The 16,879-nt window shown below is 43.2% G+C and overlaps 1 protein-coding gene across 8 annotated transcripts in view; it reads right to left on the reverse strand.

Annotated features, from left to right (window-relative positions):
• Positions 1-16,879, reverse strand: part of GIT2 (GIT ArfGAP 2) — a 41,395-nt gene that overhangs the window by 6,322 nt on the left and 18,194 nt on the right. For 2 of the 8 annotated variants that reach the window (XM_018061109.1, XM_018061110.1), the window contains exons 11-17: positions 16,587-16,684; positions 15,451-15,562; positions 12,710-12,852; positions 10,574-10,723; positions 6,659-6,907; positions 4,934-5,023; positions 448-530 (exon numbers count right to left, since the gene is read on the reverse strand). In XM_018061109.1, the coding sequence (XP_017916598.1) occupies positions 448-530; positions 4,934-5,023; positions 6,659-6,907; positions 10,574-10,723; positions 12,710-12,852; positions 15,451-15,562; positions 16,587-16,684 (925 nt within the window). Of the gene's footprint in view, positions 1-447; positions 531-4,933; positions 5,024-6,658; positions 6,908-7,473; positions 8,254-10,573; positions 10,724-12,709; positions 12,853-15,450; positions 15,563-16,586; positions 16,685-16,879 lie in introns of those variants that run through there. The other 6 variants (XM_018061114.1, XM_018061113.1, XM_018061111.1 and 3 more) reach the window with 5 other exon arrangements.

Here is a 16,879-nt window from a genome sequence, read left to right on the forward strand (position 1 = left end):
AGCAGCAGCAGCTACTGCTCACAGGGAGGCTGCTTCATTCTACCACGAGGCTGAATGGGATGACCCTCATAGGAAGGCTAACGATGGGGAAAGGGAGGGAGCAAACGAATGGGGAGCGCTGTGTGGTTATCAAGTCATTTGAATCAAGGCCAATTCTTGGGACAGTGATGCAGGGTATAACCTAACGTTGACTTGAAGTGCAGGACTGACTTTAAGCATAATACAGAGACTCAGAGATGAGTCTAACCTGCTGGTAAAAGGAAAAAGGGCCCCTGGGGCAATCAGGTGAGATGAGAAGAGGTGTGAACTATGAACTCATGTCTCAGTATCTGAGGACCTTAAGGGTCTGAGAACAGAGAAGCAGGTGGAGGTGGTGAAGGGCGTGACCAAGCTGTTAGGGTTCTGGTTAGAGAGCCCAGCCCCGAGGCCTTCTTCCTGCGCGAGTACCCCATGTCATCCAGGCCCCTGTCGTTGGGAGTGTTGTCATAGTCACTCTCGGGCGTGCTATTCTGCTTCTCCAGCCGGGATGCCTACAAGAGAAAAGGTGGTCCCGTTAGCTGAGACCACCAGGTACTTCCTGGGTGCCCTCCCAGGAACCCTTACCTGTCAGGCCACGTGGCCTTCATGCCCTAGACCTCATCTGGGACAGGGGCCAATGCTTTATTAAAAATTCAGTAACAGGGAATTCCCTGGTGGTTCAGTGGTTAGGACTTGGTGTTTTCACTGCCCAGGGCCTGGGTTTGATCCCTGGTCGGGGAATTATGACCCCACAAGCTATGTTCAGGGCCAAAAAAAAAATTTTTTTTAATTAAAAAAATTACAAAAAATTACAAAAAAATTTTTTTTAGTAACTGATGAACAGTGGATCCAGAAATGCTTTCTTTCCTTCTCCACCCCATCTTCATCTTCACTCCTTAGCTGCTCTGCAACCAGATCCCTGATACAAATTAACAGAGACACGCAAGGCAACACTCACGTTTAGCTAAGAAGTATGGAGTTTAACCATAATATAAAGAGACCCATTTAAGAAGCAAACATTCCATATACCCATAGATTGGACTGTCAGTGCTGGGAGCTGCTTGCAGATTAGCTGGTCTAATACCAGATGGGAAAGGTGAGGTGAGGTGAAGTCGCTCAGACGTGTCTGCAACCCCGTGGACTGTAGCCCACCTGTAGGCTCCTCTGTCCATGGGATTCTCCAGGCAAGAATACTAGAGTGGGTTGCCATTTCCTTCTCCAGGGGATCTTTCCAACCCAGGGACTGAACCCAGGTCTCCAGCATTGGAGACAGACGCTTTAACCTCTGAGCCACCAGGGAAGCTGATCTAATACCAGATGGGAAAAGGAAGGGCCAAAAGAGCCAGGGGTCACCCCCAAGGCCAAAAAGTCAACAGAAAACCTGGGCCAAAACCTGGAGCCTCCTGTCTCCTGCTGCCCGCGATGCCCCAGCCTGGGGTTCTGAGGCCTGCCACTGCTCTCAATCTGGCTCTCCAAGAACCACCCTTAGAGACGGCTTCTGTGAGCCACAAGAGGAAGCCAGAAATCACTCATTCATTGCCACACGTTGTTTGTCAGCCAAAATGGATCAAGCCGGTGTGACAATTGGTTTCCAAACATTTTTATCCATCTCCCCAAACATCTATCCCTTAAAACATAAAGATACAGTGTTAAATAAAAGGGATGCAGGAACCCTTGAACTGTTTTGAGCAAATGGCAGCACCACTAAGTAAGTACAGAGCCTTCAGTGTGGGGTGGGGGAGTACTACATTTAGAGGGGACCACATTCCTTTGAAGGGAACTGTGTTAGTTCTGGAGTATTTAATACAGAGGATTTCCTCTCATTATTTACCCATAGTGCTTGAGAATTTCCTCATTTGAATAGAAATCAGTGGAAGCCGATTTAAAACCTAGGTTGATTACCAATTGCAAAAGACAAACGTGAGCTATTTCTAGTTCTATACCCTGAATTTAATCCAAGTGAGTCAAAACATGTGACTAAGGAATTTTATTGCAGCTATAATAAGAGATAGCTGCAAATTCAGAATTTCTTCATGTGTAAATTCAGAGCCCTGTTTTAAACACATGGAGTCCCCGTAGCTTCACTCATAAGAATGGTTCCCTTAGAGTGAGTCAGTTAAGAAAGCCTCCCTCAAGTTTAATTATTTGCTCCTTACTGATCATGCTGCTTGGCCTTCTGAAGGCCCTATGTGAGCAGGCAGGCAGGCAGCCCCTATTCTGCCTCTCTAGAAGCACAATACTATTAGGACTTGGTGCTTTCACTACCCAGGGCCTGCGTTTGTTCCCTGGTTGGGGAATTATGACCTCACAAACTATGCGCAAGGCCAAAAAAAGTTTTATTAAGAAAAAATTTTTAGTAACTGATAAACAGTGGATCCAGAAATGGTTTCTTTCCTTCTCTACCAGAATATGTGTCGCCTGCTAGCCTCTCTCAGTCCTCTCCCAGGTAGAAAGCTCTTTGTCTGTGTGTGTTGAGGTCTTTCACGTCTCCCTCAGATGCTCTATTTGGTTCCAGCCACTTAATGTAAGACACTTGCGATGGGCTTCTAAAGAGTTTGTGCTTTAACCACTTGAGTTCATCTGGCAAGTGATTGAAAGTGTTGGCTGGCAGCTGTACAGACAGTCTGCAGAGCTAAGTTCTGTAAAAACTACAACATTCAAGATCCCTTTGTTTCGACTTCCTACCAGCAAGCAGTGCCTCTGATCTGGCTTCATGAACCAATCAGTGAGTTACTGGCTACTGGCTGTCTAGATGGAAGACCAAAGCAGGCACTATATCCCAGGAAGGGAATAGTGAAACCAGGCTCTTCCAGAGATATCTCAAAAAAGCAAAACAAAAACAAGACATGACAAAACCAAACCAAAAAAAAAAAAAATTATTCTTACCTTTCACAGTGCATGTTTGAATAATCTTTAAATTTCTTTTCCTTTAGTTTTTATATATACATACACACAAAGACGAGTGTGTGCTTCCGTGTGTGTACACATATACAGAGCATAAAATGGAATGTGAAACACTTGCATTTAAATAAGTATTCTGAGAAATTTGTCCAGAGTAGTTCCAGTGAAAAAGCTAGAAAACAGAATTAAACCCAGAAAAATCCCATCTATTTACAATGGATCTTTTTGCCTTCCTTGATGTAAATTTGACAATTACAAATCAAATGCATCACCCATGATCAAAAGTACCAAGTTTCACTGAAGCATGTTACAAGAGTAATGACTCATCTATCTGATCAAAGTACTCAGGAAATGCTTCTTGAATACAGATAACAATGTACAGCAATAACCACCCAGGAAATCGGTTACTTACATTAAATCCTTCATTGTTGTCAACAAAAGCATATTTTGGGCTTTAAAATTAGTCAGTGTTAATTTTAAGGAAATTATTGTCAACATGCAGAACTCAGGTCTATTAGTCAAAAGTGCTGCTCTCTCAAAGCTGTTAATAGAAGTTACCTTATAGTTGGTGCTGGTTCAGTTTATTTAAGAGATTGGTAGCTTTCTCTGAATACAGATGTGCCATAAAAGCCTAAACTCAATGTGAAGCTATCAGGAACAACTGGGATCACCAGTGTAAACGATGTGTATAAAACATTGTCTCAGCAAGCAGTCCTGGCAATAATTTTCAAAACTACCAAAAATTAAAAAAAAAATTTTCACAGCGGACAAAAAGGTTTACCTGACTCTTAGCAACAGCATTTCAAGAAAGATATCATTTCTATTTAGCTGCCCCGGGATGGAACCTGGGTCTCCTGCATTGCAGGTAGATTCTTTACCACTCAGCCACCAGGAAAGTCCTTAACTGAAACACTGTAGTAAAAACAGTGCAGTTCAACTTCAGAACCTCTCAGAAGATAGCAGCATACATATGTCAAGAGGTTTCTTTTCAATAGATTACCTCAAACGTGCAGAAAAGAGCCCCTGAAGGGCCACAACGAGCTGTGAGGCACTGGGAAATCTCTCCTCAGTGGGAAAGAAGACTCTCCATAGTTCCAGCCAAAAGCGGAGGGAATAGACAAAGGCCTGGTGCAAATCTCCCCTGGTCTGTCAAGGCGGTCCCTCACCCACAGCCTACCTCCCTCCTCTCATTTTAGGGACACCACCCTTCCAGTAAAAGACACGAGAGCCAGGACCTGAATGCAGGTTTTCAAAGCCTGTGCTCTTTCCCAGCTTGCTGTCATGTACTCTTCATGCATCAAGGCATTTTTTAAACTGACAGTGCCTTTGAGAGTAGGAGTGTCACCTAACTTCCTAGGACTCTTTAACTGACTTTCTGAAAGGCAAGGTGTGGACAAGGTGCTTGATAAATACTTGCTGCCTGGCTACTCTAAAGGGAGCTTACCTGAATCACACGCTGTTACTGGGAATGTAAATTATACACTGGCAAGTTGGACTTGACCAACTAAGAGTGAACAGCTTCGTACTAACAGCTGCCTACACCTCCAATCTGGATGTGGAATACAGGGACTGCAAAACCTGGGTCTGTCAAGTCAGGGGCTGACATAACACATGTCAAGACGTTAAAAACAAAACAAAACAAAACAAGAAACACGGTGTCTCAGTGTTTCTGTTAGTCCTAATAACACTTTGAACAAAATTGGACAGATTTGCCATATTATGTTTAACCAGCAGCCAGCTAATTTTCTGATTGTTTAAATAGACAGAACGCTCAGAATCAATGTTACAGGGCGAATTGCGGACCGTGTTAAATGTCACATGAGACTGAGCAATGTGGAGTTAGCTGAGAGGGAGGCCCTCTCCTGCAGACATGCGTGCGGGTGTGCGTGCGAGGCCTCATGCAGGACAGAAGGGTGGTTAGTGGAGGAGGGAGGGCCAGGAGGGCCAGGAGAAGCACCAAGCGCCCAGGAGCAAGGCCCCTCCTCCAGAGAGCAGACCATTCAGTGTACTTAACCCTTCGGGTGCTCTCGTCCCTCGACCAGGACAGTGTGGAGGGGAAGGAAGGCAGAGATGAAGAGGAGGTCACAAACGCACTCCTCCCGATCTGGAAGGGGAAAAAGAGACACACTCGGGAAAACACAAAACAAACATGAAACCCTGCCACCCACCCTGGCTTCGCCTGGGTTCCCAGTTAAAAGACACCTAAGGAGCAACTCACTACATGGGATCAGTGCTGAAACACCCACGCTAGCCAATGAGATCCCCAGAGATGTTTAATCCCTCAGTGAAATAAATGCCTCTCGGAAATTACTCAGAATCTGTAAGGCTACTTTTCTATGAGGGAAAAGACAATACCTAGCATAATCTGTCAACAGTGCCAATGGTTTCTTTTTTGTTTGTTTTTTAATAGTCTTAAACAAATACTCGTTTTTTAATCAGGACAGATGATATGAAATGAAAATCTATACAAATGATTTAAAGTTGGTTTATGTATATCAGATACAGTACAGATATAGAACTTTTAAAATGAGACATTTTTACATTTTAAATGTTTTTAAAATCAAAAAGTACACTGTGAAAATGAACAAAGTGGCTTTTCCTAAATTTTGTTCTCAGTTATACAAAAATAAGATTCTTAACTTAGTTCAATGGCATTCCCATTACACCAAATGTGTTGAATCAATTGTTTTAGAATGTTTAGCTCAAACAACTTTAAAAGCTGAAGCAGCAGATTCCCAATTACAAAATAACAACACTGTAATTTTATCACACTAAACCTTGACAAAATTGAATAGGGTATAATTTCCCAGGCCATATTCTTTACTATTGACCCTGAGAACTTTTTTTGGAAATTCCTATAAAAGTGGACTGAAGAACAACTGACATTCCAAAAGGTAAGTATTACTCTCCGAAAAAATAAAATCACGTAGGTTCAAAATGCAGAAAACATTTTGTCAAAACATAGGTTTTTAAAATAAATTAATCCAAAAGATATATAATTTGAAAACCTCGCAACACAATACTTATTCCATGGGAAAAACAAGAGTGTTAGCAGCCTGTTACAGAATACCATCTCTGGAACATAAAGCAGGTAAAGTCGATATAGGAGTTTTTACATCTCGTTCTCATGAAATGAAAAAGCAACACTTTCTCCCAACAAGGGAGGAAGAGGAGGCAGCAGCTAAGCCAGGAGACTGACCACAGGTGCAGGGCTGCTGAGGCCCACAGGCTTCCCGACCAGGCCTGCACCCCCAGGCCACAGACGCCACCTGCTCCACTCAGAAGAGTGGAGAAGGCACTCTGAATTCTAAGGGCTCTGGTGCATAAGTGGGCACACACCCGCCTACCTGGAAGAAGACGGTACTTTCTTCCAGTGGTAACCTTTATAAAGTTTTGGTTTTGGATATGGGGAAGGAAGTTCATGACCAAAAAAGTTCCAACAGTGGCCTCTCGGGAAATATACTATGGATATGGGGCAGAAAAAGGGGGAGAGGGGGCCGAGCAAGAGCCAGAATCCCCAGAGCTGCTGGGACACCTTCGGCCATGGGCCCTGAGTGCTTGTGGAGTGCTTGTAGGAACACCACAAGCACTGGTCGACATGTTAATACAGCAAACACAAGGACGGTTCTCATAGCCCCATTTGGCAAAGCGGAGACTGGGGATCTGCAAGCTGAGAAGAGGGAAGGCAGGGGTCAGGCTGGACAGAGTAAAGAGCGGAAGCACTGGTGGTGTTACTTACGTGCGCCGGGAAAGGCTGGAGTCTTGTCCTGCTTTCTTCGGGATGGTTCACTTCTCCCACTGGGAGATAGGGTTTCTGACCTGATCCCGTCTCGTACATGGACATGGGCCTACTGCCCCGGGCAGACGGACGTCGCTTTAAGGAGGAGTGGTTGGAAGTGTCTGTGTATTCAGAACCAGTTTGCACCTGATATATATTGGTTGTGGCCTGTTTCCTGAGGTTCGAATTTTCACTCTGGAGTGTTTGAAGCTGAAAGACATGTTTGGCAGTGGGACTGTGTTTTTCTATAGCAAGCAGAAAAAGCAAACACCAAGTAAACGCGTACAACTACCAGCTTTAACAATAAGAACAGTAACAGCTTGCTGAGCTGAAAGTCAAAGGCAACCACAAAGACAAACTCTTTCTTCTAGAATGAGTGAAATGCAGTCAACTCACTTAATCAGTTAAGCAAATGAAATATTTCTGACTGTGGAAAAGTTGCAGTTTGGACTTTTTTAAAGCAAAATATCTCACGGCTTAAAGACTGGTCACGGTGGCCCTGAAATTTGTCTGCAGGCAGGCTGTGCCCTGGCTGGTTCTAGGGCTGTTTCAAGCAAGAGCTTGAGATCATTAAGACATCACTTAAGTAACCTGCTTTTCAGATGAGCCCTGAGCAATTTAGAAATGCCAAAAATGTCAGCAGACACCATGGAAGCAGCACAAAGATAACTTAGAGTTGCTTTGCAAAGCGAGAAAGACAGTGAAATCCAGTTTACGAAAAATAAAAAAAAATCAGATGAGCTATTGCTGCCCAAAAAGCCAACAGGAAAAATTAAGATCAACAAGTTTTTATTATATAATATATTCTTTGAAATTCCAAACAACTGAGTTTTTTTTTTTTTTTTTTCTTAAAGAGAGGGAACCGGATCATGGTAAGTTTGCTCTATAAACATATCACGAAGAGAACCGGAGGCCTACTGAACTATCAACATCTTCATCTGAACGCTCCACTGGCGCGCGCTGCCCTCTGATGATCAGTCATCTTTCAGCCAGGGCCGGAAGACCTGGCCTCGCTCTCCTCTGGCTCTGTCGCCCAGAAATGTGACCGTGGTGGTGTCAGCTTTAAACATGCTAAGCTGCCTGGCACCACCCTGTTTTAGTTAGAGGCTGGCACTTGGAGGCCCTGAACGCTCTTCCCATTGCTCACATGCAGGCTGCTTCATGGTGCTGGATGAATTAGAGTTACAGGGATCGGCAAGGAATCGGGCTCCTCTTTAGCCATCTGGCATGTTACACACAAGTAACTGAGTCCAGGCTGTACAACGTCCTTCCCTTCTGGTGCTCCTCCATCCTCCAGAGCATTTTATAAGCTGGGTGTGGTGTGAGTTCAGCTGTCTACTCCTTGAGAGAGAGTAAAAATCTGACCAAATTCCCCACCAGGGCCAAGGCTTAAGTCCACAAGCAACTGTGTCTGCACCAGAAGATCATTTTTTCCAATAGCCAACCCATTCAGTGTTAGGAGTTACTTTCAATTTCTATTTTAGAAAGCACCGCTCTGTGACAAATACACCAATAGTGGCTGCTCCTCTTCATTAATTAGCATCTTTTCCAAGCAACTGTTAAATGTGAAAGATCAGACACAAATCATGCTACTTTGTTGACTACTATATTAAAAAACTTTACCTGACTTTGAAATAAAACCAACGTTTCTTCACTGAATAAACAAGTTCTACATACTTTATACCAGTAGTGCCAAATGGCTGTGAAAGTCTGACTTACTGTCTTTGCCACAGAAATACCCTTGTTTTCTATTTTCTCAAAGCATGACCCCTGAGAAATGAGAGGATGCTTCTACACCTATGCTTCAGGCCATAACTTGATCTGCAAACAGCTGCAAAGTAATAAGCATCTACTGAAAAGTCCTACATTCCAGGAGACAGACAGGCATAAAGTGCCTGTCAAAACTACTTACTAGGGAACCCATGTTCTAAAGTGAAATGGTCGAGGGCCAAAAAGTGAGGAACATGACTGACACATGGCCCTCAGTGAAGGATGGGGGGATCTCGTCAAGTGCTTATCTATGTGGAAACCTCCTAGAGGATTTTAGACAAGGTCTTGAAATCTGAAACTTTATCTTCACACTTTTCACTGTAGAACATCCAGTCTGGATCTCACCTCAATGTGCGAGATCTCAGCTGGTCTCAACTTTAAAAAGTTTTAGTACTCTGAATTTAGCGAGATGTCCTTGGATAAACCTGAATGATGCTTATCTTAATAAGAACCAGGCTATACTTTTTCTGTTTGGAAGGAGTACAACAGGAAATGAAAAGTTACAGATAATAGTTTCAGAAATCAAGAACATTTTCTAAGAATCAAGGAGATAATCCATCAATGATGACAAGTAATTCCACTCAACATTTCTTAAACAAGCTCGAGACATTTGCTTTCAGAGATTCGAGGTTATCTCTGGTGATTTCTACAAATACTAAAAGGAGCATAACGGAATAAAAATGGTAATGCTTAGCAGACTGATTTGCAGTGTCAAAGTCAGCTTGTTTCAGAAAAAGTCACCCCAAATCCATCTATTAGTTCAACTAATGAGATAAACTATAATTCATTAAACAAAAGAAATTTCAGAGAAGAGAGAAGTGCAAGCCCTGTACATTATGGCAAAAGGGCACTTGGTCTGTCTCATTCGTGGCTGCACAGCAGCCTTAGACAGGGCCAGGGTGGCAGAGAACAAATGTCTGATTAAAATCTGATTGATCTTCAGGTATTCTTATCCCTATTACAGGTGTTGAAGCCATCTATCTCAAAATGTCTCCAAAAACTGATCCTAGACTCAAAAAGAATCCCGGACCAAGCCCCAGGTGAGGGTGCACTGCCGTGTCCTTTCCTGACAAGCAGAGGCGCGTGGGCCCCTTAGTTCTTCAGCCTTCCTTCAGGAAGCACCGCTGAAAAGGGCCCGGCCACAAACAAGGTGCGCCATGTCCTCTGGTGGTGGTAACGATTCTGAAGCGTTATTCTTCAAGTGATAGCAGGAAGACACAGACACATACTTTGTTTTGTTTCTGGCTAAGGGAAGCATGTGTGCATCTCGTTTTGTAGAGCACTGAACGGTGGGAGCAGTGCCGACAAAGTCTAGGGCAGAAGTCAGAGTTTTTCTACCTCCTCTTCTTAGCATTCTTATAAAGAATGACATACATAATCCTCTCTTCAACATATTCTTTGCTACCATTAGCCACACGCTTTTTAGAGATCAATATGTTCACGTATTTCTGACTCTCTCAAAAGGTGGCAAACAAGCAAATGCTGAGCAAATGGGATTGTCTCTTACCAGCATACAGTTCTCGCTTGTGTGCATGAAAGGTTTTCTTATACTGAGTATCTATTCTGTGACTCTGAGGACACCATAAATGAGCAGTAGGAACTGGCCAACAGTGGAGTGGGACTGTGCGATGGGGCTGCCAGGGCGGGGTGGGTAACAACACATAAGAGTGAGCAGGGACAGCAGCCATGTGTGGTATGGGGGGGCTCTGAAATGCTGGTAGACACACACCCTGTCCCGGGCTTTGGTCTGCTCTGTCTCATGGGGTGATTAGAATGAGCGATAAACAGTAAGAATCACACCCTTGGAGCTGTGTCTAGCTTCCCAGGAAACACAGGACGCTTGCAAGGGTCTCTACAACTGATATGAATACTTACTTAATAGGTTATGATGTTCTCCTACCTGGGCAACTTAAACTGGATTTATATCTAATCAAAGCTACTTCGTTGAAAATATCCATAATTCATACTGCTTCCAAAGAGACAGCTTGGCCCAAAGATTTTCAGGTCTTTTTTTCTTCCCTCTGATCACAAGCATCATGCCTGGGATTCTTCCTTATATACTATGGGATTAAAGAGCAACCATCCTGGCATTTATTGACATGTTACCTTTTTCTGCATAATTCTCAGCTCGTCACTCAAGTTGTTATTCACCTTCATTAGCTGTTGTATCTTGGCCTCAGAAGCCACTAGAGCGTTTTTGACCTCCAAAAATTCCTGCACAGTGACTGGTCCATCTGATAAATCTGAATCTAGGCTCTAAAAATAAATTGGGGAAAACGTTCACAATCTGAGACGATGATAACATTCAAGACTAACAGCTCAAGAATTTCAAATTCTGACTGTGCCAGCTGGATCGCAAAGTTAATCAAACCAAATCAAGGCTTCTGAGAAGAATACAAAAATAAAACAGAAAGGTAGGGCTCCTACAACAGATGAAAAATTTTCAAGTCAGTATTTTCTGGTGATCAGAGAGTGGGGCCACAAATCTACTCTAACAGTGACTCTGAACACCTGTCTCATCTGCCTTTCTCTTGTTCATTCATTTTTCTTTTTTGACTCATTATTTCACTCATTCTGACAGATTTTTACTAAGCATCAGGCAGTGTTCTAGGGGCTTAGGTTACATAAGAAAAGAAAATAGAAAAAGATTCCTGCTTCCATGGTGTTTACATCCCAACTGAGTGAGAGAGGGAAAAAAATAATAATAAATAACTACATAGTATAGGGGAATGTGATAAGTGCTATGGAAAATAAACAGAACGGAGGAGGAGTGAGGGGCTGGGGAGCTGTAAGAGAGGTGGAGGTGGGTGCATTTTAACTAGACAGCTGGGTGGGGGGACATGAGCAACAGCCTGCAGGAGGGGAGGTCACTAGTCAGGTGGCTGTCTGGAGGACAGCGCTCCAGCCTGTGGTAGGACTCAGCTAGAGGGCGTGGGTGTGCAAGGCCCAGAGGAGGGGGAGGCCAGCCAGCGCAGGGACCCTGTCGTGCAGGGTCCAGTCACGACCCGCCTTCACTCGACTGAACTCAGCACTTCCGGGGAGACTGGAGGAGAAGTTTCAGATGGGCCAGCTGACTCTTGCCATCCCCTCCATGTTCCCTGCATCTGCTGGTGGAACCACTGACCCGCACAGCTGTGTAAGCTGGAAAACTCCGGACACAACTCGGGTAAATCTACCTTCCCACTTCCAATGTCTAACTTGTCCCCAAGCCCTGCCTTTTCTGTCTTCCTGTTTGTCCATTCTCAAGTGTTTGCTGAGCCCCCTGTGGGCCAGGTCAGGGATATTCAGCGGTAGGCAGGCCAGCCAGGCCCCTGCTGCACTGGCCTCCGGCTCACTCTCTGCGACGGTGACTTTTGTTTTCCATCCAGACCCTCCCAGCTGAAGAGGCCCTGAGGTGAGCCTGCGTCAGCTCTTGTTTGGACCTTGTCGGCACCTCCCTGCCTGGGTTCCTTTCCTCCGCTCCTGACCCACCAGAACAGTCCTCCCCAAACAGAGGACCCAACAAGGTGGACATGGTGTTCCCGCCCTGCCTAAAAGCTTCCTGGGCTCTGTGCTGCCAGCCAAGGTCTCAGCTCTTCAGTCTGGGGTCACGCTCCTGCACGGTGTGACCCCTGCCCTCTGCCGCAGCTCAGACTCCCTCTCCTTTCAGGCCGCCTCTCCACGTGACCAGACGTCCCCCAGGTGCCTGTCTCACCTCCGCTCAGTCTGACCCCTCCCCGCCTCTCCACGTGCCCACGTCCCAGGCCTTCTCAGCCTCCCCTGACACTCCCTGTCAGCGACAGGCTGTGTCTGTGGACCGCCTGCTCCCACCCCTCCGCTCCTGTCTGCACTTATGACCCTCGAACCGCGGTTCCGTCTCCTCTTAGTGAGGACGGCCTCACAGAGGAAAGAGACCAGGCCTCATTCAGCAGAGTATTATCCAGAGAAGTTTGGGTAATACCCAACAAAAGTAAACATTTGTTGAAAGAATAAAACCCACCCGTCCCTCCTCATAGGTTTTATAAAGTTAATACTGCAGCCGGGCTGTGAGTCAGCAACTGACTCAGGGGCAAGGGACCCCCTATTTTAAAACTATTTACCTTGACCTTTGCTTGGGCCAAACTAGTAGAAAACCCAATTTTACCTCCAGAGCACTTTTCCCAGGCCTAGCCCTCGAAAGCTTTACAAATCAGGCAAATTTTTAGGAGGAAAGATCTGAAAAAGAACATAAGCTCACTTTCTGTGTGCAATGCACCACCTTACCTTTTGCCTATGGGCCTTGCTTGCAGTGGCTTCCGGATCCGTGTCTTCGTCTGACGCCACACTGTCGTAATCTGGCTGGTCATTGTCCTGACTCTCAACACTGTGCTGGTTACTAATTGTTTTCAGTATCAGTTCTACATTGTCTGTCAACAGAAGCAAATAACTTTACTTCAGGCTTGAAAAGAACTTCTTTTTTCCTAAAAGAAAAACGAGCCATTTAAAAGACTGGAAGAAAAATGACAGAAATAGCAAGGTTCTATTCACCCCCAAAAGGGATAATAGAGCACGTTATCAACTGGACAGAGTCTACTGAAAACTATAGAGAGAATGAAGCAACCATCTGAGATACCTGCCAAAAATGGGCACGAATTAGATGGCTAGGGAAGAGCTGCTCATGTAAGGTGGCAGGTTCCCAAATTTGTAATCATTCAAGGAAACAGTATAGCTCGAAATCATGAAAATAAAGCTGTAACTAAAGTATGATTAACTGCAATTCAGTTACAATTGTAACTCTTTTACAGGATTTAACATCAAGTCAAAACAGAAAGAAAACTGCTAAAGTAAGCCTAGAAACTAGGAGACCACTGAATAGGCATGTTGGCCTTTCCTTAACTGAACGCCAGGGATAAAGAGAGAGAAAGAAGATGACCCACTGGATACAGACCACGCAGACCAAGAGCATATGGCTGCTGGGAAGCAGCGATGGCTCTATCAGCTCTGACACGTTATGAATGAAGGATTTCGCAAATTATCCGAGTCTTTCATCTCTCTTTCAGGCAACTCAAGCAAACCTCGAATTTCCAACACTGTTTATGGACATTTTGAAGGATAATATCTGGGTGATAAATTATGTTTACTCAAAGGGAATTTTAGTTTTCAAAATGAATATGTAATATGTATATACCATCAGATTTCAGAAGTAGTAAGGACTCAATATAGAAAAATTGAAACTAATGATAAGAGTAGTCATTCATAGCTATTGGTACATGTCATTCTATTTTCTGCCAGTCTTTTTCCCAAGCATATACAAATACAGACAGTAAATTTTACTATTTGTAGCAGTCACGGTCTATAAAGTTGCTGTGAAGAACGAATCAGCAAATACTGAACCACTGTTCTGAGTGGAAATACAGTTAGGTTCCTGCAAACATCTGGTCACATTTTTGTCAACTGATAAATACATAACCTTGTTTCACATGCGTTTCTGTTTAAAGACATCTTGAATATGTATCATTGATCCATCAACATTGAACTCATGGTTAACAGCACTGTAACTCAGGCCTGAACAAAGCCAATCTAACACATGTATTTTCTGTAAGGCATGTCACTGCCTTCGTGTGCTCAGGAATGCTATACAGCTCTTCCGCACTGTACTTGGGGACCACTTTAAACAGTGAAATTATCAAAAAATGTGAAAAACTGTGGCACTAGATAAATATCAAAAAGGCTACTTGCTTACAGTATAAGAGCTGAAATAAAAGGAAGAGCATGGCCTTGCTCAGTCTCACATGGGAACATGTGTTTTGGGTGACTCAAATTTTTTACCACACTGTACAGATCCACAAATTACCATCAAAGTGCTATAAGATTTTAAGGTAATAATTTTTAATTTATTTATCTTCATGCAACTTGCAGAAATCTTAGTTCCCCAACCAAGGATTGAACCTGCTCCCTTGGCAGTTAAAGCCCAGAGTTCTAACCACTGGGATGCCAGGGAATTCTCATGGTAATAAATAAATTTTAATGAATAGGTGAACTGGCAAATATGAGATCTGGGAGTAATGGGGATAAATAAAGATATTCATTTGTACATATGCATGTACATAAATGTTTTCCTTACAAAATTGGGACGATACTAAAGCTTCTTCAAAAAATTAATTATTTTATATTACATCATTCTGTAGTCCCTGAAAAAACAGTGTGCCCTATTCAAATATGAAACTAAAAATTGCTCTATTATTGTTTCCAGTGTAATATGTATCACACAGACAACATCTCTAATTCTCCTCAACTAACACCTAGAGATGGACCCACCAAGCCAAAGAAAGTTGTACATTTTGAGACTTCAAATTTATGAATGGACCCTTATCACTGCACCTTCACCAAAATTTAATCGAGTTTCTCAGAACTTGTTTATGTCTGGTTGAGTCAGTAAAATCAAGAAGGACAAACAGCTGTCAGTTAATGATTACTGTCTTTGAGGATAAGATGCTGACTGAAAACTGAACTCTTATTGAATGTATTTTTCCTGTTCAAATTTTTTACATTTTAAAATGAAAACAACAAAAATACAGTATCAGGGCTGGGGAAGGAAGTGTGTTCTCAAGCACCGAGACAGGACCCTGAGCTACTGGAAAAGACTCGAAGGGCACCTTGGAAATATGTGCTAGGTGCTCTCTTCACAACCTTAAACACCCAAAATTCTCAGTGCAGATATCCTTTAACAAGGTCTAAGTCATACCTGAATTAATTTCAGAATGCAACTTTATAAGGAAGGCACGTGACTGAAGGGGTAAAAACTCATATGTAAGACAAATGTGAATCACAGTTAATAATGTTGAGATATTCATAATTCACCAGGACTCAAAGAGAGAAACTTGCCATCACAACACAGCACCAATAAAACTTAACAGGGCTTTAAGCTGTGGTATCGATGACTACTTTAATTCTTTTCATAACTTTAACATGTGTGTGAAGTTCAGAAGGCCAAAGAAGCAAACATTTAGAGGTCTGAAAGTTACCTTTTGAACTAGAGAGAGGGCTGCCTTGCTGTCTCCTCTTGGCGTCACTGAGAATGTCGATAACCAGAGTGGCAAACTCATGGGCGTTAAACCGAGCTAGTTTCTGTCTGCCCTGAGGGTGAAAAAATAATTGGAAATATTCCCAGATATAAAAATACACACATGTTCACATAAAATTAGTCAGACTATTGTTAGAGTTCAGCAAAGGCCTTCCAGCATGCTCAAAGTACCATCAATCACAGCCATAACTGAATCAAACTTTGTTAAAGTTTGATAGTTTAAAACCATTTACATAATAGAACGATATAACATTTCTCACAAGGCATATTTCTTTTTGTGAACTGAAACGAAATGGTTCTACTTAATGCTTTCTACTATCAATTCTGTTTTGAAATAGGGCTACTAGTCAAAAATCAATTTGAAGGGACAGATTTTTAAATTTCAAGATAAGAGTCTGGATGCTGGGACTCTCACTATATATAAACATTAATCAATAAAAATGAAAAGAACTTCATAATTAATTCAACTTCTCTCCTTTTGATGGATGCTTAGGCTTGGTTTCTGCGTTCTATCATTACATACAATACTTCGATGAAAGTATGCATAAAGCTTTGTACTTTTATTAGGACATATTCCCAAATAAGGTATTTGGATGAAAGGTACTTCGTATCCTGGGTGAAAGGATGCAGTTAATTTTGAGGCCTCTGTAACCAGTTAACAAACTGCCTCTCTGCAGTCTGTAGCAATTTAAACTCTTCTCTGTGGCATAAGAATGCCATATCCTTACCAGTGTGGAGTCTCCTTTATCATGTAACTTATTACTTTGATGGATGAAACGCTCATTAATGACTTCAGGTTGCTTTCTTTGATTACTAGTGAGGTGAAATATTTCTTTAAAAGGCGTTTGAAAGCCATGTGTAATTCTTCTGTGAACTGTCTTATGTTCTTTCTCAGTCACTTATTAACTGCTGTTGCTTTTCTTATCAATTTGTGATGTGTGTGTGGGTACGTAAAGGATATTACCATTTTAATCAGTCAAAAACATTTTAAATACCTGTCCTGGGAAAATAAAATACCACAGTATCGGTCATTCACCAAAGATCACTACTAGTGTGTTTCTGGACTCGGCCACTTGCCTGGTTCCGTGTCGATGAGTACTCGGGATTGACTGGAAGGAAGGGGACGACGGTTGTCTCGGTCACCAGGGTGCTGTGGTTCTGCGTGGCAAGCCAGACTAGCCAGAGGAAAGAGCCAGAGATAGAATCTCATCACCACGGGCGCTGCTGCTCCTCTGAGAGCCGCGGCTCCCGCGTTACTATGGAGACTTGGGGTAGCACACTCCGAAGCCAACAAACACAAGAGTCAGTGTTGACACACGTGTTATCAGGACAGCAGGAGTTGGGCAAGGAGAAACACTGAGGCTGGCAGC

Source organism: Capra hircus, chromosome 17, assembly GCF_001704415.2.
Source record: "Capra hircus breed San Clemente chromosome 17, ASM170441v1, whole genome shotgun sequence".
In the NCBI taxonomy this organism is placed as follows: domain Eukaryota; kingdom Metazoa; phylum Chordata; class Mammalia; order Artiodactyla; family Bovidae; genus Capra; species Capra hircus.